Source organism: Phocoena sinus, chromosome 13, assembly GCF_008692025.1.
Source record: "Phocoena sinus isolate mPhoSin1 chromosome 13, mPhoSin1.pri, whole genome shotgun sequence".
In the NCBI taxonomy this organism is placed as follows: Eukaryota; Metazoa; Chordata; class Mammalia; order Artiodactyla; family Phocoenidae; genus Phocoena; species Phocoena sinus.
In genome coordinates this window covers 31,408,855-31,433,455 of record NC_045775.1, presented here as the reverse complement: position 1 = coordinate 31,433,455, position 24,601 = coordinate 31,408,855, and the positions used below count along the sequence as shown (strand labels likewise).

The 24,601-nt window shown below is 35.7% G+C and overlaps 1 protein-coding gene across 2 annotated transcripts in view; it reads left to right on the top strand.

The window, feature by feature from the left end:
• Nucleotides 1-23,654, top strand: part of SOS1 (SOS Ras/Rac guanine nucleotide exchange factor 1) — a 160,480-nt gene extending 136,826 nt beyond the window's left edge. Inside the window, exons 17-23 of one of the 2 annotated variants that reach the window (XM_032652754.1) lie at nucleotides 87-204; nucleotides 8,743-8,915; nucleotides 9,124-9,240; nucleotides 10,285-10,549; nucleotides 15,895-15,939; nucleotides 17,658-17,776; nucleotides 18,703-23,654. In XM_032652754.1, coding sequence (XP_032508645.1) covers nucleotides 87-204; nucleotides 8,743-8,915; nucleotides 9,124-9,240; nucleotides 10,285-10,549; nucleotides 15,895-15,939; nucleotides 17,658-17,776; nucleotides 18,703-19,194 — 1,329 coding nt within the window. In that variant the 3' untranslated portion in view covers nucleotides 19,195-23,654. The remainder of the gene's footprint in view (nucleotides 1-86; nucleotides 205-8,742; nucleotides 8,916-9,123; nucleotides 9,241-10,284; nucleotides 10,550-15,894; nucleotides 15,940-17,657; nucleotides 17,777-18,702) is intronic. The other variant, XM_032652755.1, reaches the window with a different exon arrangement.
• Nucleotides 23,655-24,601: the final 947 nt, after the last annotated feature.

The following is a 24,601-nucleotide window of genomic DNA, read 5'->3' as shown; positions in this document are numbered from 1 at the left end:
TTTACTCTAAGCCTGGCATTTTTTGGCAAAACCTGTGATTCCCTTTGTAAACTTATATTCCCTAAACATTATTTTTTTTATTGTAGCAAATACCAAGTCGCCAAAAGAAAATTTTAGAAGAAGCTCATGAACTAAGTGAAGATCACTATAAGAAATATTTGGCAAAACTCAGGTCTATTAATCCACCATGTGTGCCTTTCTTTGGTGAGCATTTCTTCTTAAATCTTTATCATGTTTCTGGATAAAACAACAGTTATTTCATTAAATGACTGAGTAAACACATGTCTAATATACCAGCAGAAAGTACTTAACAAATATTTAGCACCCGAATCCCCTTAGAATTTTTCTCTATGAGGACTTTTTTAAGGTGAAGCCCAATATGTACATTCCACTTTTTATTTCCATATTGTGCAGCCATTCAATATTGTATAGTGCTTACTTCTGTTTTAATATTCTTAGAAATCTTTTTATTGACTTTTAGTAAACCAAACACTCCACACAAGAGGCCTGGCCGTATTTACCCATACTTGATAATCATGCTGCTTATAAACAGTCTCATGGCTAAAAACCATAGTGCATGTGCCTTTGGGCCCACACCTTCTACGCATCAAAATTTTACCTATTCTTTTTGCCTTCCTTTCTGCACCAGAGTAAGGTAGTGCCTTTTCTTTCTTTTAAGACTGAAACCTACCATATGAATCTTCTCCCTTTCTGTAGGTTCCTCTATCTTATTCCATCATTTATTTCCTGTATTTTATTTATTTAACGTCTTTATTGGAGTATAATTGCTTTACAGTGGTGTGTTAGTCTCTGCTTTATGACAAAGTGAATCAGCTCTACATACACATATATCCCCATATTCCCTCCCTCTTGGGTCTCCCTCCCTCCCACCCTCCCTATCCCACCCCTCTAGGTGGTCACAGAGCACCGAGCTGATCTCCCTGTGCTATGTGGCTGCTTCCCACTAGCTATCTGGGTAGTATTTGGTAGTATATATAAGTCCATGCCACCCTCTCACTTCGTCCCAGCTTATTTCCTGTTATTTTATATCTTCAGTATCTCTTTCACACTGGTTTCTTTTCTCTGCTGGTATATATGCTCTCATGATTCTTCCTCTAAATACTTAAAAAAATTATGACCTCAATTACACGTCTGGTGTTTAGTCTTTTTAGTATGTGGTGTATTTTCTTCTAGCCTTTTCCTCATCTCTATTTATATATTTTCTATATAGCTTTAAGTTATACTGCATGTAACATTGTTATGTCCTGATATTTTTTCAATTGACATTTTTGTTCAGGCTTTATAACCAACCAGTTTTGTACATATACATATTGTATATAGTTGTAATTGTGTGACAGGTACACATTGTTCACTTTTTTCACTTACCATATCCTAGATATATTGTGTTTTATTAGTCTTCATAATTACGGTTTCTAATAGCTACAAGATATTCTTTAAAGTTGGTATGACAGTTTATTTAACTGTTACCCTATGACCTGATGCATATGTTGTTTCCAGCTTTTTTGCTTTCCTAAATAATGTTATAATGAATATCTTCATATTTATACCTTTTTTATGTATTTGACAATATTTTCTTGAGCTAGCTAGCCAATCTAACTAGATAATTTATATCTAGCTGGATATTTCTTGAGCTAGATATTTTACCAGTCTGCCTTTTAGTTGTTATTCTTTGAAATACAGTATTTTTAAAATTCTATAATCTGTCCATTTTTCCCATTATGATTTCTATTGTTTCTGACTGTAGAAAGTTCTTCCAGTCTAGTAACTTAACATTCAGTCATATTTTCTCCTAGCTTTATGATTCAACTTTTAAAATTATATTTAACTCTTCAATCAAATTGAAGTCTCTTTTAGATATCATATGAAATATTCAAATTTGTTTCTCCACCAGATTGTTTATATGTTGACCCACGTTTATTGAATAAGTCTTCTTCATCCCCATTTATATATGGTACCTCCTTCTTTAAAAGTATTGTTTCCCATTAACTTCTTTTTATTTTATTTTAATTTTATTGGAGTACAGTTGATTTACAATGTTATATTAGTTTCAGCTGTACAGCAAAGTGATTCAGTTATACCTATACATATATTAATTCTTTTTTAGATTCTTTTCTCATATAGGTTATCACAGAATATTGAGTAGAGTTCCCTATGCTATACAGTAGGTCCTTATTGGTTATCTGTCATAGTGTGTGTGTGTTTATCTCAAGCTTCTAATTTATCCCTCCCCCCAACATTTCCCTTTTGGTAACCGTAAGTTTGTTTGCGATTTCTGTAAATCTGTTTCTGTTTTGTAAATAAGTTCGTTTGTATCTTTAAATTAGATTCCACATGTGAGTGATATCATATATTTGTCTTTCTCTGTCTAACTTCACTTAGTATGATAATCTCTAGGTTCATCCCATTAACTTCTTATGCTAGTGCCCCAGTCTTAATGATTGGCACTTTATAATCAGTGATTCTCAACCAGGGCAATTTTTGTCCCCCAAGGAACATTCAGCAATGTCTAGAGGCATTTTTTGTTGTTCGAGTTGGGGGGTGCTAGAGGCCTCTAGTCAGTAGGGGACAGGAATATTGCTAACAGCCCGCACAACAAAGAAATATCCAGTTTAAGAGGTCAGTAGTGCCAAGGGTAAGAAATCCTGCTTTAGGGACTTCCCTGGCAGTCTAGTGGTTAGGACTCGGCACTTTCACGGCCGTGGGCCGGGGTTCGATCCCTGGTCGGGGAGCTAAGATCTCACAAGCCACATAGCTCAGCCACAAAAAAGAAAGAAAGGAGAGAGAGAGAGAGAGAGAGAGAGAAAGAAATCCTGCTTTATATTTATAGTATTTTCATGTATAATAAGATTGGTTTGTTGATGTTTCTTCAGTATTTTCTTTGCCAATTTTGTCTCTTTATTTTTCCAAATGAACTGGGGAGGGGGAGTGATTCCCCAAAATACAGTTGGAATGATCTATCAGTTAATTTGGAAAGAACATTTATGATAATTAGCTTTTTCCTAGGTATTTTTGATCGTGAATGGTATTCATTTTTTAATAGTCAATTTCCCTTAATTCCAAGAATTATTAATTTCCTGGGATTTTCTAGATATTTGATCATGTCTACCGATAACAATAGTGTCTCTTCTTTTGATTTTATTTCTGTGTTAGGCCTTACAGCATTAGTCACAACTTCCCAAACAAAGGTTAAACAAGTGGGCTTCCCTGGTGGCGCAGTGGTTGAGAGTCCGCCTGCCGATGCAGGGGACGTGGGTTTGTGCCCCAGTCTGGGAAGATCCCACATGCCACGGAGCGGCTGGGCCCGTGAGCCATGGCCGCTGAGCCTGCGTGTCCGGAGCCTGTGCTCCGCAACGGGAGAGGCCACAACAGTGAGAGGCCCGCGTACCGCAAAAAAAAAGGTTAAACAGTAATAAAAAGAAGAAGTTCTGTTTTCATCTCTGTTTCAGCAGAGATAGGTATAATTTTGCTATTTGCTTGATTCGATGCTATTTATTATGTTAAGACAATTTCTTTGCATAGTTATCTTCTGTGTTTTTGTTGGCAGTATACATTTACCTTTATAGTTTGCTGTCTTAGAGCAAAATGATTTTTCTTATTTAGCAAATTAAAATTATAGGTTTGCTAATACTGAACCTTTCTGTTAACCAACATTAAGCCTTTTATATTCATGGTGGATTAGTCTTTTAAATATACAAATGAATTCTATTCATTATCATTTTATTCAGGATTTTTGCATCCATCTTTATAAGTGAGATTGGTTTGTGGTTTTTCTTCTTGTCCTATATTTATCAGCTTTTGTTATTATGGTTATATTTACCTTGTAACATGAGTTAAGCAGCTTTCCACCTTATTCTATTCCAGAATATCATGAAATGATCTAGCCTTTAAACTTTGAAATATTCCAACAGAAAAACCATCTGGGCCTAGAATCTTTTGTAGTATGTAATTCTATAATAACATTTTCATTTCTTCCTTAATTTTTTTTCTATTTCAGTTTTGTTTGCTACACAGTTGTCTCATTTCAGTATTCTAAAAGTACTAGCATTCACTCTATAAAAATGCTACTTTTACAGTTGCTCTTATTTGCAATATGTTTTTCTGTTTCTATTTTTACTTGTTTGTTTTACTGTGTTTTTCTTCCAAACAATAAATGTTGAAACAGTTATTCTCTCTGATTTTATAGTTTTTATGTCATGTATTACTTTTTATCATTGTTAATTTATTCCGTTTTCTGAGGATTTTTCCCCCTAAATTCTTGATAAAACTGTTGAGTTCATTTCTCTTTCTGATAAAACATTGAAGTCTATGCATTTACTTTTAAGTGTGGTAACTATGGTGCCAGTTCATACAAGGGAGCCTGGGAAGGACCTCAGTCTGATGTTCATTTCATTCAACCTGTCAACAAATATTTCTTGAGTACCACTAAGTATCAGGGGCTATGTCAGGTGCTTAGAAAAAAGCGAAATATCTTAGTCCCTCAGTACACTCACTGAACTTACAGTCATGCTACTCATGATATCTTATGGCCCCTGTTACACAGAGGTGAAATGAAACCACAGGGCCTGTTCACTGGACTCGTGTTTGGCCCCTGCTACTCCATTATATCACCTGATTGGTGGACATTTATTCATACAAACAAACTGTATTCTCTTTCAGATCTCTATGAACTAACGTAATTGATTTTTGTTAACATGTTGTTAAGAGAAAAAAGGAAATTTCAGACCTGTATTTAGAGTAGTATTGCATTGTGTTTTAAAGTGAGCCATATGATTTAGTGAGTGATTGCAAACATGTACGTGGTTTGATAGGTGCATACAGCCTGCCTGCCAGCCTTCCTACCCATTTCTGCTTATCTTCCTGATTATTAAGTCTCTGGTCTGTTCTGCTGCTCTAGGAGATTTTTGCTATTTCCAAGCTAAAGGTTAGCCAGGTAGCCTTTCATGGTTCTGACCCAGTAGGTAGGTATTATTGCTGCTGCTTAGTTCCATTTCATCTATATGGTCAATTGTAGCAACTTCTTCTAGATTCTTATCCTTAATTCTGGATACTGGATTTTTTTCCCCGTCTATAGGAGGCTCAGGGGTAGTATCTGACACTTCTACTTTCTCTATCATCTTAGCAGAATTCTTACTCAGATTTTTTTGCTGGCACTGCACTATTTACAGAATAATAAAAGTCAGGCAATTTCTCCTTCCAAGGCTATGCCAGGCTACTGGTCTATTTCCCAGTTTTTCTCCATACACTGCAAGGTTCTACTCATAGGTAGAATGAATATGTATAGGCAAACTAACATTTCCTCTCAGGTAAAAGGATGCAGATTTCTACCTCAACCAAGTCTCACCTCTCTGCACAAAACTCCAAGCCTGTAACATCAGCTTTGCTCTTTTCCTTTCACACTGCTCTAATTTTGTGTTCTCCTTCTGTTTCTTGTCAGTTTGTTCCATCTCCACTCTTGCTCTCCTGCCATTTTAGAATTGACTGTATGTCTCTTGTACCCCGGTCTAGTCTGCAAATGCTTTCTTTTCTATTCTGAAATAGTGTGCTGCTTTTATTCATTCAGAAATATCTGTCGAATGCCTGTATGTGTCAGGCCCAGGGCTAGGTGTTGAGAATAAGAGAGACAAGTAAAACATAGTGTTATCCTCAATAAGCTCCCTTGAAAGAGCAGAAAAATAAATTATAGTGCTATGTAGTAAATATAACACTGTATTGTAGAAACGTGTAAATCAAAGTATGAACAGAGTGCTCTGTGAACCCTGAGCAGCCACTTTTTCCCGAAAAGCTTGGGAAGGGTGTCAGCAAAGAGGTGAAACCTCATCCCTCTTCATCATTTGTCATAATGCTCTGCTTTTCCTCTCCCTAGAACAGCTGTCCCTAGAGCAGGGTATGTAAAATGACCTTTTTTAAAAAAATTAAACTTTAACAGTTTATAATATTCACATCTATGTACATATTTGCACTACATTTTTTATTATACATATACACAGAGAGAGAGAGAGAGAGAGTGCATGCTTAAACATTTTTTTACTGATGTAGTTTATGATCAACAAAGTTTGAACACCACCTCTTTATTTGTTCTCCTTTTAAGTAGCCGTTAATTTGTCATAAAATAATTCCAGATTTTATCCTGAACTCTCCCAAAATGCTACTTGTAAGCATTTTCACAACTTCTTTCAAGTATACTTTTAACACCTACAATATCCCACAATTTATTATCCCCACGTTCCCCAGGTCAGTCATTACACCACCACCCAGTCAGTCCCTCAAGCACAAAGGTGAGAGTCTTTCTTCCCGCTGTGCCTACCCTCTGCCCAAACCACTTAATCAGTTCTTGTGGCATTTACCTCTTAGATATTTATGCACTCCACTCTATCCCTGTGGGCCCTAAGGTAGCCCTCATCATCTCACCAAGATGACTTTTACTCTGTTAACTGAGCTTCCTGCTTCTAGTCTTAACTCCTTCTAACCCATCTAGCGTCACAGTACAACCAGAATAATCATTCTAGAATGTAAAGATGCTGATAGTCTCCTAATTACCTACTGGATAAAAGCTAAGCTCTTTTAAAAAGGCTCTTTGTGACCCTGTACGGGTGCTACTACCCACAAACTCTTCATAGTTGGGCCATCAATTTGTGGCCAATATGGAAGGTTAATTTTGGCTCCCATTAAATATGTGTACTGTCACGGACGTTTGTCAGACTGAACATTGAACTAAGTGGGTCATTGCAACTTAGTGTAGAGGAGAATATAACCGACTGCAAGTAAAAAAGCCAGTGACAGGCAGATGTGGAAAATAAAAGAGCCTGTGCTTACCAGAACACATGGTCAATTTGTCTTATGAATATATAATCAAGAGTAGCCTAGGTGCTGAGAAATAGCCAAGTAACTAATACACTGAATAACTGGATGCTTTCTAGAACCAAACAGGCATTGATGTCTATCATGTTTCATTATTGCTAACTGTTCACTATTGATTTTGAGTTATTTAATCTTGCCAAGAACGTAGCCAAATATTCTCGTATCTAAAAGTTTGCGTCGGGAATTCCCTGGCGGTCCAGTGGTTGGGACTTGGCACTCTCACTGCCGAGGGCCTGGGTTTGATCCCTGGTCGGGGAACTGAAATCCCACAAACAGTGCAGTGCAGCCAAAAAAAACCAAACGTTTGCCTCTACCACAAAACCATTTAGAACCACTAATCTGTGATTAGAACTGAAGAGCCTGTTGCTTTGTTCATCCCTCTCCTCATCCAGTGACTAACCTGCAGTGATGGAGAAGGGATTAGAACTACTGATTCCTTGCCTCTGCCTATCCTCATTTCCTGCCACTCTTCCTCCACCCCACAGACCAAACCCCTAAAGGCTAGCCATTTCTGAGTATGCCTCCAAGCTTCACAAAAACCAGTGCCTTCAAACACGTGGCTGCTTTACTTAGAATGCCCCTCTATCTTATTCTGCTTATTAAACTTCTATTCATTTTTTGAGACTTACTTTAAGCATATTTTAATCTGTGATGCTTCTGCTACTCCCAACAGCTCAAGGCAGAGTTAGGCACATCTTGTTTGTGCTCTCATAGCATCTTATGCATTAGTACTAATTAATATAGCACTTACCAAATGGTACTGTAGTAGCCCACATTCAACACTCTGAACTCCTTGAAGTCAGGAACTGTGTGTCTTGTTCATCTTTGTATCTGCAGTTCCTAATGCAGTGCTTGGTGTACAGCAGAGACTCAGCAAATGTGTACTGAGCAAATGAACTCAGATATTCACACTTTTTTTTTCCCCAAAGCATCATAGTCAGTACTTCAGAGGAAAAGGCAGAAATAGGATAGGGCAAGAATAGCAACAACAGTATCAACAATCCCAACCACAGCTAATTAAGCATCTACTTTTGTCAGGCCCCATTCTAAGCCTGTACATAAATTTACTCATTTATTTCTCACAGCAACCCTGCTGTCCTCATTTTAGAGATGAGCAAACCAAGGCTAAGCAACTTGCACAAGATCACAAGAGGAGAAAGCAGCAGAGCTGGCTCCAGAACCTTTATGCTAGAACAGAAAGGAACTAAAATGCCTGCTATTTTGTTCATTCTCCTCCTCATCCAGTGCACAAACTGCAGTGGTGGGGAAACAGGAGCTCCCTTACCAGGCTGACATAATTCTAGAAGTACTGAAGACCAGAATATACATAAATGTTTGATAGGCTTGCACATCCGCCCACATTTTCACGAGTCAGCCTATCCAAACAGTACTACCTCTGAATTACAAAGCCTAACGACCTCTTGGGGGCCTCAGGAGCTGAGTAAGCAGAAAATATGATCCTCTAAATTTGACGTTTTCCTGTTTTGCCAAAAATATGTGTTAATAGTGATGGGTTATTCTTAAAGTTCCTTTAACAAAACCATGATTTAATGTTAAATAACATATGGGTGTGGGGGGTGGGAAATTGGTTATTGCTCCTGCAAATCTATTAATTTTGTTAAACTTGGTCTCCCTTTTTCCTGGGTATTTATAGAACTTAAGTCACAGAAGAATTTGATACTTATAAAAATCTTTCTTTGATATTTACTTAGCTTGTTGTTTTTCATAGAATGGAAATTTGTGCCTTAATTCTTTGGTTATGATGGTTGAGATGGTACAGTGTAATATACCTATAATTACTGAGAAAGAAAAAAACTAGCCTTTTCCGTTTTTATCCTTGAAATAATTTATTATCTCTTCTAGGAATTTATCTAACTAATATCTTGAAAACAGAAGAAGGCAACCCTGAGGTCCTAAAAAGGCATGGAAAAGAGCTTATAAACTTTAGCAAAAGGAGGAAAGTAGCAGAAATAACAGGCGAGATCCAGCAGTACCAAAATCAGCCTTATTGTTTACGAGTAGAATCAGATATCAAAGTAAGTTGAATTATTTGAGGACACATATTTCTGATTAAGTTTATAACCACCTGATAAGAGGCAGGTTTATTGCAGAGAAAAAGGAAAATAAAACTTAAATAATTCCAATTTTCTTACGTTAAATGTTTTCTTAAATTATTTTCATGAACTTTAAACTGAATTTAAATTATTTAATATTAATAATTGTTTTTCTTGGCATCTATTTTAGAGGTTCTTTGAAAACTTGAATCCAATGGGAAATAGTATGGAAAAAGAATTTACAGATTATCTTTTCAACAAATCCCTAGAAATAGAACCACGAAACCCTAAGCCTCTCCCAAGATTTGTAAGCATTCATACATTTATATTTCTTTTACATTTATATATTTTTTACAGTTGTCATCTATATCTGGTGGTTTATAGTTTTCTATAAAGGCATTTAGAGATGACGTGCACATGTAATGGATAAAAATAGTGAAGAAATGCTTAATAAATATGCTCAGGATTATTCCACTTAGTTCCAGGTAAATGGGCACTAATATTAATGTGAATAAATCCTAATATGATAGATGAAGAAGTTGGGCAAATATGGCCAACTTAACAAAAAATGTTATTCGGTATTTATGTTAAGGGCAGGAAATCTGATAATTTATACTAATTCACTTATAATAAATAGATGTACTTATATAAGTACTTTTTATGAGAACTTTTAACCTTGAATCATTAGCCATAAAAATAACAGGCTTGGCTAAAGATACATTTTTGAGGGTGAAATAAAGTTTCCATTCTTTCTTATTACTAGCAACTGCCTGGCCAGGCTTATGTACAGTATCATCATCTCACTGTTCTGAATATAATCTCTCTTATTCATAAGAAAGTCAAGAATCAAGAAGTAAACATAAATGGCTTCTAAGTAACCAAGATAAATCTCATAATGTCTGTGAACCAAAGCTTATGAAATTACGTCACAAGAAAATTTCTCAAGGCCTAAAACAGTTTTTTAAAAGATGGATTAAAAACAGCAAATTGGAAATAGCTATATAGTCTGCTCCAATGAGACACCCTGATATCATTGAGAAATGATCACTCTGTAAGAAAAAAAATGCCATAAAACTAACATAAACAGATGAAAACTCAAGCAGTTTAATGCATTTGTAAATAGCTCAAACGATCCTGATGGCATCCCTAATAATTTAGATAGCCAAGGCTTTATGGAAATGGGGTGTTAACTCTTCAACTTGGACACTTTGATTTGAATCATTATGTCACTTCTTTATTAGTGCTTTGTGGTTTTCCTAGATACTAATCGAATTTTACCAAGCATTTATAGAAGAACCTTCTTTTCCATTATGTTGTTCTAAGTGTTGTGTTTCTTTTGATATGTCTACAGCCAAAAAAATACAGCTATCCCCTAAAATCTCCTGGTGTTCGTCCATCAAACCCAAGACCAGGTACTATGAGACATCCCACACCTCTGCAGCAAGAGCCAAGGAAAATTAGTTATAGTAGGATCCCTGAAAGTGAAACAGAAAGTACAGCATCTGCACCAAATTCTCCAAGAACACCGTTAACACCTCCTCCTGCTTCTGGTGCTTCTAGTACCACAGATGTTTGCAGCGTATTTGATTCTGATCATTCAAGCCCTTTTCACTCAAGTAGGTGCTCAAGTTTTAAGTGCTTTAAATAACTGTTAGTGTTATATGTGCTAGAGGTAAAAAGGAATCTGTATATATATATATTTTGTAAATTTGTAGCTAAATCAAATACCATTTCAAAAGCTATTATTATAGAAATATAAAATAAATTCTAAACTCCAGCAGTTTATCTGTTAGAACAACCCTCTTTAAATGTATTATACTTTACAGATAGGCCTGATGATGAAATTGGTAATTGAAAGCTCATTTGAGCATTTGTTTTCAATTGGTGAATTTAAAATGCATGTCTAACTTCTGGAGGAAACAAAGATAACTCCTAAAATCTGCATGGAATGTCAATCTGATTGCTGCCTCCAAAATTATATTTGAATACTGCTCAGTACCTGGTTCCTTTCCAACCAAACTCTGTAGTTTCTAATTTTGCAATGTATCAAATTCAAACTCCTACTTAACCCTTTTTCAGTCTACACCATCCAGCAGGTGGTATATAGCGCCGGCTAATACACTCCTATGCTTTCAAGCCCAGCCATACAAATCTCACCGCCTGCATACTGTTGCTCATCCCTTTCCTAGTTCTAAATCAGTGCTGTCCAATAGAAATATAATGTGAACCACATGTGTAACTTTAAATGATCTTTAGCCACATTTTAAAAAAGCAAAAAGAATTAGGTGAAATTAATTTTAGTAATATATTTTATTTAACCCAGCATATGCAGAATGTTGTCCTTTCAATATGAAATCAGTATAAAAATTTACTGAGACACTTTACAATCTCTTTTTGGGTTCTAAATCTTCAAAATGCAGTATACGTTTTACACTTATAGCACATCTCAATTTGGACTAGCCACATTCAAATGCTTAATAACCACATGTGGCTAATGGGTGCCAAACTATACAGCCCAGCCCTAGCCCTTTGAAGAGGCTACCTTTTATATCTAGAGCACCATGCTTCCATTAATTTTTTAATCAATTTCATGTGGAGCTTTAAATCTCTACTAAGAGCCCACAACCTGTTTTCATTTGTTCATTATCAAATCAGAGTTTGAATTCAGTCGGCTTTAACCCTCTCACAACCATTTCCACATGCTCTTCCCATTGGCTGTCCTAGCTCAGTGTACAGTTCAAGTTCTGCCCTAATATTTGATGTTACAGAATCTAATAGTGAGAGGCAGCATGACATTATTATTCGGGAGGAGGTTGAGAAGCACTGACGTAGGAGTTAGGAATCCTAGTTTGTCATCCCAGTCTGCTGGTGAGCTTTCTGATTTTCGATAAAATACTTTTTCTGTGCCTTCTGGGGATTAAACTAGATTTTTAAGATTTCTTCCAACTCAGAGAATCTAACTTAAAAACAAAATTATTTTTTGGAGGTATATTATTTTGAGATTTGGTCCAGAATCCCGTTTATTTATTCCTGTGTTGTATATATATTTGTAGTTACCCAGCAGTTTGTCTTATCATTTTACCACCTAAAGTGTATTTGTTTTAAGAATTGCCACACCTTGGCCTTGTTTGGCTACTGAGGATTATGAAGTCATGTTATGCACACAGTAGGCTATCAGATATTTTTTATAAGTTCAAATAAACACCAGGTTAAAAAAATTCCCATTTATTTTCCCCAATTCGCCAACCTCCTAAATTAAGTAATAAAGTAAAAGCAGCACTTTTCACAGTATACCTGACTTAAAATCCTTGTTTATTATGACCCATTTAACTGTTTGAAGGGTGTTTTTCCAAGAGCAGTTGGCTGTGATCTATATTATAAAGATTCCCATGAGTGAATTATTGAAATCACATGAAGGCCATCAATTGCAAATTCTATTTCTCTTAGTTTAAGTAGCTAAAAATGGAAGATGTAGAAAAACAGGAGATAAGTCTACTACATTCCCTACTAGTGCTAAATCTTTAAATTATTAGTCAAACAGGGAAAAGGGAATCATTTTGGAATGCAGCGCTCTGGATCAGTGCTTTGTCATATGTGACACTGGAAGAATATTAACTAAAAATAGCTAGACAAGTGGAGAAACCTTAGGCTTTGTATCTTAGCCCTGAAGATTTTTTCCGTTTCTCTTCCTTTGTGAAAAAGCAAGCCCCTATTACTACTCCCTCTGTTCTTAGTAAAAATTGAAAATAACTGATTTTGAAATTAAGTAAGCCAGTATAATATAAAACCATCTGTATGCTCAGTTAGTCCCTTACTTAAAGTTCATTAGTGGTCTATGTATATTAAAGGTCCTCATCTGCTTTTGACCCCACTCTGCTTAACAGATCTGCTAGTGTTATGGGGTTGGGGGGGGCGGGGTGGATCACCAGCACGTCCAGCCTGGTACTCACTGTGTTGCCACTAGAGTGAATACCTACTTCCTTGCTTCCCTCAGGGCCTGGCAGGAAAGAGCTGCTGTACCTACATTCTTAAGTCATCTGAACATATTCCACTCTATACAATGAGGCAGAAAGTTCCATTGCTTACTTTTTTAAAAGGCAGAGTTTGACTAGAATTTTTGATCAGTTATAATAGTTCTTTTTTTGCTTCTTATAGTTTTTTTCCAAAAATAACTTACTTTAAAAACAAAGATTAATTTTTTCAGCCAGTATCTGTTGCATATCTCATTTCTTGCTAAGCAGTGACACACCTTCTCTGTTAGGGCTTGCAGTCTTACTGAGATGTTAAAAAAATAATCATAGTACAAAGAAAATCATAGTTACATGCTTAACCATTGTTAAGTGCTTGATTCTGTTTGTACCATGATTTTTTTCATCTCTCAGTAAGATAGCAGGCTTCACCAGAGAAGATGTATAAGTGCTAATTTGTTAGCAAAATGCTAAATGAGTGGCAAAGACATTAATGCTGTAGAAGTTTACACAAAGATGACCACAGAGTAGGCAAGAATGGTCACGGAAAGCTTTGTGGTGAAGACAGAGAGGGAAGGAAACTGGCCACCTACCTCCTGCTGCTACATACATCCTCACGTTCAGAACCCTGCTCCACACCTTACCCTGACCAGGTCCACCTCTGAGGTGATGATGACAGTGGCCGGGAAAAGGGGAGAGACCACCCAGCTTTGCATCTCTGGCTGTAGCATGGAGGGAGGAGGATGAAGTGCTCTTGGTACCTTCCTGTTTGAAGGTTGCCTGGTCATAAAAGGAAGCCATAGGTCTGGCCTGGTCTGTGGGCTGCAGATGAGCTTTAGCCCCATCCCTTAGTAGGGAAAGCTTTAACAAGAAAAAATGTATTCCAAGCATTTGAAGCTGGAATGCAAGGCTTTTCTTCATAGAAGATTATTATAAGTGATTAGTTTCTGATTTCATACACTTGCATTTAACAGGCTATTGTGAGTTTAAGAAGTTATTCATGATTTATATAATTTTTTTCTATAGGAAAATGCTTATTCCTATTCCAAGAATGACTCAATTATAAATTGGAGATTATCTTCAACAGTGGTTTCAACCCTGGTTGGACATTACAGTCCCCTGGGGAGCTTTAAAAAATACCTATATGTCCAGCCCACGCTTGAGTTACACTGGCATTGGCACGTGGGCATCAGTATTTTTTAAAAGCTCCCTAGCAGGGTCTAATGTGCAGCCACGATGGAGAACCACTGATCTTTTGTCTGGGATTTGTATTTAACAAATTGATACTACTTTTTGATTAATTGGGTTTCACTCCTAAGTCATTATCAATAAATTTGTTCAGTACCTAGCTGACAAGAATTCCTAGTATATATTTCTTGATATATATACTGTTTAATTCTGAGAGTTTTTAAATAGCATTTTCCAGGCAGTAAGACCAAGCAATTAGTTTGAAGTGACAAATCAGAAAAGTGCCCCAAGTTTACACATGAATCTAAGCCTGTGCTATATATAAATATGATCAAAGCCAAGTCTGCGTCTGCGTGCACAAGTGTGTATGCATAGGTGTAATCATTCTTTCTGAAAGCCTGCAGTTGGTAACTGTCATGAGCTTTGTCTTTTGATTTTATTCCTGTATTGTACTAAGTATACGACCATGTTCTTGAGGCTTATCTCCAGAAGGCATATTTATTTCCTTTCCAAGAAAACTGGAAAATACATAAGTCGTAAACACTAAAGCAGATAACCCCCTTTAACCCCTATTATATTAGTGAAGAGAATCTGATTTGTAGTAAACAGAATCTTTGACACAATAGCAGAATTATTTAATATCAAAGTGTAAAAATGAATTTTAATCTTTTTAGAGCTAACTTATTAGAATTAGCTGGATTGCTACCCTTAGTAACCAGAGCCTCCAAATAAATATCAGTACATATGGAAAGGAGGTAATAGGATAGATTATTTGAAATTGGAGCTGTCTGGGAAATAAGAACACTGTATCTGTATAAGCAATCAAATTAATAATTCTGCCCACTGAACCTAGGACGTTAAATTATCCTCATTCTGAGCAAAGAAGCTAGAAAAACAACAGCCCTAATTATTTGAGTGATTGCCTATTGTGCAAAAATGAGAGAAACCTGAAGTTTTAAAAATCAGCTCAGTCTAGTGCTATAGGTATTGCTTTAGTCTCTTGGATATTATCTGTTCAATATGTTGGTAATATGAGGCAGTGTAACCTAAACACCTATATCGATTTAGAAGCAGTATAGATCTTCTAGCCTTTGTCTCAGTTTTTCTACTTTAATGCTCTTGGGGCCAGTGTTGTTGAAATTAGACATTCAAAAATTATCAGAGTTTCCTATATAAAATCTGTCTAAGCACCAAAACTGTTTAATGATTTTTTTTAAGTGTTTAAAAATATAGAAGGAAAAAAAGCTATATCACTTTGAAGCTTGTTTGTAATATCCAAAGCTGTGGTTATTTTGTGATGAACATATGCCCCAAGAACATTTCCAAAACTTTATAATTATTATAGTAGTAAGAAATTTCCTTTTATGTTTCAATTTTTGTAACATAAATTTATTATTTACTACTTATTTTCACAAGTTTGGTTTTTCAAAATAATCCTTAGTAAATGACATATTTCTGTAGGTCCAGCTGAATTCTTTGCTCACATTGGGTTTATACATTTTTTGAAAGTCTTCCTCTAATATACAGGATATTGTATATAGTTTTCTCATGAATGCTTTTCATTTAATTATTATGGCATCAAGTAGTGAATCTAAAAGGAATCTGGAAAATTCCCAATATTAATGCAGTTTAGTTCTTTATCTTTCTCAAAAGTAAGTAGTAATGAGCTTTTGCTAAACTGTTCTACCATTCTTTAAAACTAGAATGACAAAAATAACATTTCTATCATAAATAAATTTTTACAGGTGAGTTTGAATATATCAATGAAAGAAAAAATATATACTTTTTCTTGTTTCCTTTCACAGGCAGCGATACCGTCTTTATCCAAGTTACACTGCCCCATGGCCCAAGTTAGTATATTTGGTTTAAGACTCATAATTTTCGCTTTGGCTTTAAAGATTAAACCAAATGTAACCTTTCCTGCTAAAACTCGTCTTGGGTCTGGCAGTATTGGTACCTTGCTTTGCAGCATCTTAGAAGTGAGGCCTTCACTTGTGCTATCTTTTGACCATAAATGATTTGCTTAAACTTACATATTTTTCATGCTTTTTGTAAAATCTTTTTTTCTCTTTTGAAAGAACATTATTATATGGGTGGCTTCCACATTTAACCACTTCTCATTTCCAACTCTGGAGTTCTAAACATATTTTAATGCTCAACTTTTTAAAAAAAAGCAAGAGCATGCATGCGCATATGAGAATGTTGGCAGCTCCGTGCAGTGTCTAAGTCACTTAGCCTGGGAACAGCACAGATTGTAGGCAAATGACTATTATTTGACTTTAGAACAGCTATCTTATCATTGTACCTATCTGTATTATATAATCTAAATATTCATCACTGATAAGCAAAGTAAAGTTCCAATGTAGGTATTTGCTTTTAATTTTAAAGTAAACTAACAATTCACCAAACTGTTTCATAAATTTTAAGCTAATAGATTGTTTTTTGTTGTTCTTCATACAAATGATTTCAGAATGTGTACAATGGAAAATATTCTTAAAGCTAAATTAACTTACATAGTCTCTTAAGAAAAAAGGTAGGTGATCAAAATGTTCATTTAAATAATATCAATACACAAATTACTCTTTTTAAGTTCTATATTGTTATAACATTTAATTGGCAAAATAAAAGCTGTCAATGTTTAAAGGAGAAAAAGAACCTGCCAAATATAATTTTGAACGACCATTTAAGTGTTTTTTCATATCTTTTTCATTGTGCTGATAAACTAGTTAACAAATTACATAAATGTTTTTCAAAGTGTAATTATTTATAAGCTTATATTAAGTCCTTGTCATTTTAAATATCTGTAAGATATGTTACAGTTAGAGGCTTTACTTACCTTTTTGGTGCCAGTTTATCAACTTACTCCTAAATCAGGTTCACCAGATTCTAGTGTAATTTCTGTTTTTATTATCAGCACACTGCCTCAGTCATCTTAAATACCTCCATCACAATGAAAATTTTTGGATTAGAGTATGATGAACCTGACTTTGCTTCCCTGCCAAGGAGAACAATATCTAAGCACACTGAGGAGAGACCCCTCCCCCAGGCACTAGATTCTCTCCCTGGCATCCTTTGAGGGGATTGCTGGGAGAGACATTGGAGAGAGAGGTTAAGATCAGAAACTATCCCCAAGGACTATCCAGTGAAGGCAAGAAAATTCTGTACTAATAAAGTCAGAGGAAAAAATGAGCCCATCAAAAAAGCTTAACAGAAATTACCATTCCAAAGGTTTTTAATAGTTTGCTGTCTCTTCCAGAAATCTGAGACTCAGATCCAAATTAAAAATTCCAGTAATAGATTAACAGTGGGAATGTTATTTTGTTCAAGAAACATAATAACAGAATATCTTAGGCAGCTTTTTTTCTGAAAATTCTGCTAAGAAATTTCTGCATGCTTTTATAGCAGTTTGCTTTAATAAAGGAAATACTATTGGTTGTTGATTTATTGAACTGCTTTTGATACTTCTGTACATTTCTTTTAATAAATATAAGCAGTTTCCAAGTCTTTTCAGGATTGATAGATGAAATAAAATTCCTGTGAACTTTTCAAAAAATTTAACATCCTACAGGATCTGCTTCAGTATCATCTATAAGTTTAACCAAGAGCACTGATGAAGTGCCTGTCCCCCCTCCTGTTCCTCCACGAAGACGACCAGAATCTGCCCCAGCGGAATCTTCGCCATCTAAGGTAAAGTAGAAAACCTTGTTATCTGGAAACTGGAATCATTACAGTTACATTATAATCAATTGCTTGTGTCTGGTTTAGTTCTAACTGAATTAGGTTAATACTCAGAGTATTTGGGCTTAATAGAGTTTAAACAAGGATTAAATATGGATTTACGATGCAGTAATGTTTATTTCCTTTCTTCTGAAAGCAGTTTTTTGGTAGGTTTTCAAAACCCTTGTAAATCTAAATTATGGGTACTGTCAAGAAAAAAGTTTAACCTATAATGTAAGAGTAATGCAGTCTCAAGCAGTTCTTTAAAAGATACAAGAGAGAGAGAAGGAAAGAGGTCTGAAGCTTTATATGAAAGCACATTTTAAATGAAATGGTATCTTAGTGCTAAATATTACCTATCTGAACCCTTAATAGGTGAATGTGGCATGCTTTTAAGTGGGATTTTCATGAAAATTCTGGGTCAGAGGAGACCTTAAAGGCTCATAATAGCTATTTTTTCTACCTCTTGGAATTTCTTTCTTTGCCAGTTGTTAACATGATTCAGTGTTCTCAGTGTCCAGAGAGCAGAGCACCTGGGCAAGTCAAGACACTCTTTGCAGAATATCATGAAATGTTAATATAGTAAGTTTAAAATTGTAAAGTTGACAGGTAATTTATGTTAAATGGAAATGATCTTATATTAGATTCAATAATAGGTAAGCAGTAGCAAATAACAAAATTTTGAGAAAAATAAAAACTTAACACTGAGGGAAAAATAATTTTAATGAATGAACTGCCGTAACCTCCAATTTTTAAAACATGGCAAAACGACCTGATCCACATCTAGGGTTCTTCCAATAGCATATTTGAAAACCCCAGCTTAATTCTTAATATATTCATGGTGCTACATAAATTAAATTATTAATAAATGTCTTTTTTTTTCCCATTTATGTTAGATCATGTCTAAGCATTTGGACAGCCCCCCAGCAATTCCTCCTAGGCAACCCACATCAAAAGCCTATTCACCACGATATTCAGTATCAGACCGGACCTCTATATCAGATCCTCCTGAAAGCCCTCCCTTATTACCTCCACGAGAACCCGTGAGGACACCTGATGTTTTCTCAAGCTCACCACTACATCTCCAACCTCCCCCTTTGGGCAAAAAAAGTGACCATAGTAATGCCTTCTTCCCAAACAGCCCTTCCCCCTTTACACCACCTCCTCCTCAAACACCTTCTCCTCACGGCACAAGAAGGCACCTGCCATCACCACCATTGACACAAGAAGTGGACCTTCATTCCATTGCTGGGCCGCCTGTTCCTCCACGACAAAGCACTTCTCAACATATCCCTAAACTCCCTCCAAAAACTTACAAAAGGGAGCATACACACCCATCCATGCACAGAGATGGACCACCACTGTTGGAGAATGCTCATTCTTCCTGAGTTCCTCTATACCAGGATGTACATTTTCCTGGCCCCAGATCCATTGCTGGCGATGGATGCACTGAACGTGCCAGCACTGAGGAGTTAAAATGAGAACTCCAAACACTAACGACTCTACTTCAAGATGCAGTATAAGACAATGAATTTTAACCTAGATGTAATTATAAAGTGAAAATGGTGTTCGTTTAGAATATGGAAAGACTGATCTAGAGGAAGTGGACAACTGATTGCACCTGAAAATCAAGTAAAGGGAACTTTCTCCAGCCAGTAGGCAGGAGTCCTCTTTTTGTGAAGTGATCTTTATCATTAAAGGGATGAAAAACACAGTCTAGTGTCCAGCAGGCCCACATGATGACAGTTTTTGTAATTCAAAATATTATGCACTTTTTAAAAAGAAATCTTCAACAGGGATCTTCAAATCCTCCTTTGTTTTCCTTTGCTTTTGTTTGTCCTGCTTTAGAATATTTTCTTAAAACTCATTCAGAGGACTGTGAGGAAAGGCTGTGGTACCTGACCTTGTTGGAATCAAGGCCCAGCACTGTACTACAGTCCTGTTTACAGATTATTACACTGAATTGAATGGGTACCGAGGCTTCACCAAAGAGGTACTTTTTTTTTTTTTAACAATAATTATACCGATTTTAAGAGCATTCCCCTACCCACCCTCCCTACACAAACAAAATGTGGTGGTGTTGCCTTCAAACAAGAGAAGTTTTGTGTCATTAACAATGACAGAAGAACTTTTAAAACAATGTAACTGTCAAGTATATGATTTACATTTAGGAGACTGTTAATCTATGCTAGATTGTCATTTTCCCCCCTTTTCCCACAAAAGTTTACTGGTAATCCATGTCATGGCTTGTAGCTGTCCCTCTAACCATACTGTGGAAATGCAGTCACCCAGTGTGAAAGGAGTACTTGCTGGGCATCGCTGACACTGTTCATGTTTTACTAATAGTTGAGTGATCAGCATATCTAGAATTACCTTGCATTGCCTAAATCATGTGTATATAGTGAATGTTATATAATATACCTGGCAGGTCTGTTTTAATTTAATTGAATAAAGATACAAATACTTTGTTTGGCTGGCATATATTAAATTATTATATGAGAAAATGGTTGATTCTTATTTCTTTCAGTTGAAACACACAAACACTAAGCATAAAAGCACGTATTGTGGTACGCCTTGGTTTCTAGTTCTGGATGTATGTATTCATCTTAAAGAATGATCAAAGTTGCAGTTTGGCATGTAGGAAAATATTTGGTTAGAATAGGATGGGTATCTTTTAAGCAGAGCTTTGTAAGGTTTTTAATTTCCTAGGTAACATGTATAAAGTCTGTTAAAGTTTATATTAAACATTCTACCTTGCTTGAGGTCTTTGCTCTTTCGGAACTATTCGTAATAGAACATCTACCTACATCATTAATACCATAATATGGATTATTCATTAAGCCTATGTACTGATCTTCTGAGTCTAACAAATACTGTGATTGAAATGCATGCAACTTGTTGAAGAGAAAAAGTGTTATTAATCTCCACTATAGTATCTGTGAAGTGTGCAGTATTCCATCCTTAGAGAGTCATCAGTTTATCAGTATATGCATGTGTCCTCTGAATAATGAAGCAACATTTCAGCAATTCTGTTAACGATGCCATTAGAGACATTTTTAGAAGTGCTGCATCATGGTGGAAACCTAGTACTTTAATAATTTTCTGTGATATTTATTAGAGCATTAAATGTACATCACAGTAGTACAATATATAGTCCTTTAAGACCAGAGTGTTGGTTGCATCATCATTTAGCAGTCCATCCTGTCATATACTTTATTTATTTGTTAGAGTTGAATCATTGTTTTCTAATATTTGTACCATTCCTATTATGGTAGCCACTTTTCTCTTTGTAAAATGTCTCCTTTTAAAAGTCTCCCCCCAAATTAATTTCAAATCTCCTCTTGTATGCAGAGTGTCCATAAGACCATTCATTCAACAAGTATTTATCTAAGCCTACTTACTAGTGCTGCTACAATTAATCATAATACACATTCCAGAATTTCCATGACTTTTTATTAGACCAGCCACATCGTCCCTAGGATTTCCCTTTATATGTCTTACGCACACTTCTCTTTTTAATTACCCCACCCCCACTCCAAATGAGAACCTGAGAAAAGTCCCATTGGAGCCCATTCAGTATCTCTCTGGCCAGTGTGTTAGCCTTCAACAAGGTAATGACCTCTTTTCAACCTGCCTGATTGTATAAAGAAAAAAAACTCAGATTTGAAGTTCTAATCATACTTCTCCCAAAGGGAAGCATTCTTCTACCCTCGTGGTTCTAGGTGACCGCTTCACTGTGCATCAGCTTTACATGCATTGTGGATAGAGGATATTTTTATTCTGAAGTGTAAAATTTGGGTAAAAATATTTTCTGCAGTGGTAACTGATTAGAAAAATTCCAGTTGGATGCCCTTCAATGGAGTTGAGAAAACTGTATCCTTGCCTTCTTCACATGTGAAACATTAACTAGCTGGCAAACTTATTCTTTGTAGTAACTGAAATTTCCAGGGACAGGAAGTGGCTGAGAAGACAAATGCATCACCACAAAATTCTGCTTTTGAATTCAGGACATTACAAGACAGTCAATGCAGCGTGACTTTTCCTAAATCACCTTCCAAAATATGGAACGTTTCTTTTAGAAATGTAAGTGCTCTTAGATGTTTCATTTTCTTTGGATCACAAAATGAAGAAAATATTTCAAGGTTGAATTTACCTAAATGGGCTGATAACCAATATAATAGAAAGGGAGGCTTTTCACATCTAAGTACTTTTAAAAACAGGAAAAGATAAGTATATGTTTCTAAATTTATTGAAAGACAGGTTAATTACTCTTCCCAGATCTCCAAATGTGTTTTAAGACTACAAATTATGAGGAAATGTACAAAGGTCAAAAGTTTGCTTAATTAAAGGTTGTTGGGTATCAAATTATGTGTTTAGTAGGTTACTGTGCTCTAACAACTCAAGAATGTTTTAATGTATCTGAATTTAGCAAGGAGCATGCCACCCTAATTATACTCCAATTAACAGAACAGTGTAGTGAACTAGTACTATTTCAGTTGGAGGCTATATTATGGTTCTAAATTCCTTAATGTGTTTTTTCCGTACATCAAAAATTAGGCAAACCAAAAATTAGTTGGTATCTATGATCACAATCTTGTCTTAATTCTCAAATTTAGCTCACATTAGTCATGTACCTCATCATTTGTCTTTTCATGACAGCTTAAATTCAGAGTTTTAAGTGGCTCAGCAAAACAGATAATGGAGATGGGGGGAGGTGTCTCAATTTATTAGTGTTATACATATTGAGGAAAACCTTTTTTTTTCCCTCCAGATTCAGAAAGAAAAATTTAACCATTTATTTCTCGGTATTCTGCTGCTATAGGTAGGTTCACTTATTCTTTTAACCTATATTGTATGACTGTCGTACAAGTGTAGGTCCTGTTGTGTTGCACATAAATCTTTACCAGTAAAATAAGCATCACAGGGTTAATACCAGTTTGTCTGAAAGAATTATGCAGTAAAATTATTTATAAGGGAAAGTGATGACTTAGTTTATTTATTCAGTATTTTTCTTTTGAAACATCTCATTACTTTTAAAATCATTTCAAAATTCCTTATACATGAGCCAATGAAATATTTTGAGCGCTAGTTAAGAAAAGCATGAAGTCTATGATAAATCTAAACAAAAGCACTTGTAACTTGTTTTGTAAATTTCATGCCTTATTTTCCATTTTTGACACCATAAAGTGCATTTTCTGTCAACTGTGAGCAAACTTCCCTTTTGCCTTTAATGAAAATAGTGCATTAAGTAGCCAATTGCTGCAAAATTATAAAGCAAATTAGCTAAAGGTGGATCACATTGGACTACCACTCAAACAAGATGCATAGTGGATGGAAGTCACATGTGGTGTGGCTTTATAGGGAGAGTGCACCTGTGCCAGATGCATGCCACTTTCCGTAGCTGCCAAATGTGCCTTTAATTAAGAACATCTCTGATTTTTTTCTTCAGATCAAGTCAGCATTTGGGGGCGGGATCAGGGCAGGGGACTTTGGGGTGCAAATATCTGGTGAAACCCACCAGAGAAGAAGCCTTTGTTTGTCAAAGTGACACGAATAACTTCAGTTGAAACGTGTTTATGTGTATATATATGTGTATTTGCCTTTGTTTAGTAGCACGGTTATTTGCTAAAATAATTGTCCAAAAAATTGCTCTGTCAGTCTTACTCTGATGTAAAAACAAAGTTTGGTCTATACATCTAATATGGCCTTTGTACCTAACCATGTTCGTAGGTAATCTTTGTACTCTGTGTGCAGCAGTATTTGGTTTGCATTTAAAGTGAAAATAACGGCTGTTATTTTTCTGGCATTACTAAGATAAACCGAAAAATAATAAAAAAAAAATGCCTTACATAGCCCACAAGTGTATTATTTTTGCATGTATTTATTTTAGAAGGCAGTATTTTAATGTCATTAGTGATTCTCATTTTAGCTCATACTTTCCATAGAAATAGTTTGCTCTTAATCATGGTCTTGCTTTGGAGGCGCTTTTTCCTGTATCACAGTATTATAAAAGAAGTTGAACACTTCCTTCTGTATCAAGCTCTATGATTGTAGTGAGTGGGAGGCCCTTGGGATGAAAATTAGTACTTTAGTGACCTTGGGTGTCACCTGGATGAAGCTGCAGGGGAGGGCTGAGGCATTTGTATTCCATAAAAGAAGTTTTAAGATACCACAGTTCCTCAAAAGGCAGGTTTTGCTGAGACCTGCTGGAACATGGCAGCCTGACATTCAGCAGTTCTTTCTAGGCTTGGCATAAAAAGATACAGCTTACAGTTGTACACTGTAAAGAATTATGCAAATATGAGGTCATTCATGGTGAACTACAGAACGTGAAAACTAATGAATCCTTAAGAGATCTAATACCCTTATTTTAAAATTGAAGTAAGTGACATGACTTAGCCAACATCATGTGACAGTCAGTGATTGAGACCACTGACTCAACTTTGATTCCTGGTATTTGGAGGACTGCTTTCAGAAATAGTCAAAATTCATTGTTCTGGTTTTTTTTTTCACCCCTGGTTTAAAGACACAAAATCATCAGTTTGTACAAATTCCATTTGTAGGCCACTGTGAAATCCAAGTATGTATTATTGAGTATATTCTAGATAATCAATTTAAAAGCTATAGGAAAATAACAATATTGATTAGTCAGACCTGATTCCAAATTTGCTCTTCAAACATCACTTCTTTTCAATTTTAACCAGGTGGTTTGTTTTTTTACTTATTTTAGTCACTAGCTCATCACAGATTCAGGGCACTTAAGACTCTAGGGTTCAGCCACCAGCAGAGCCTACC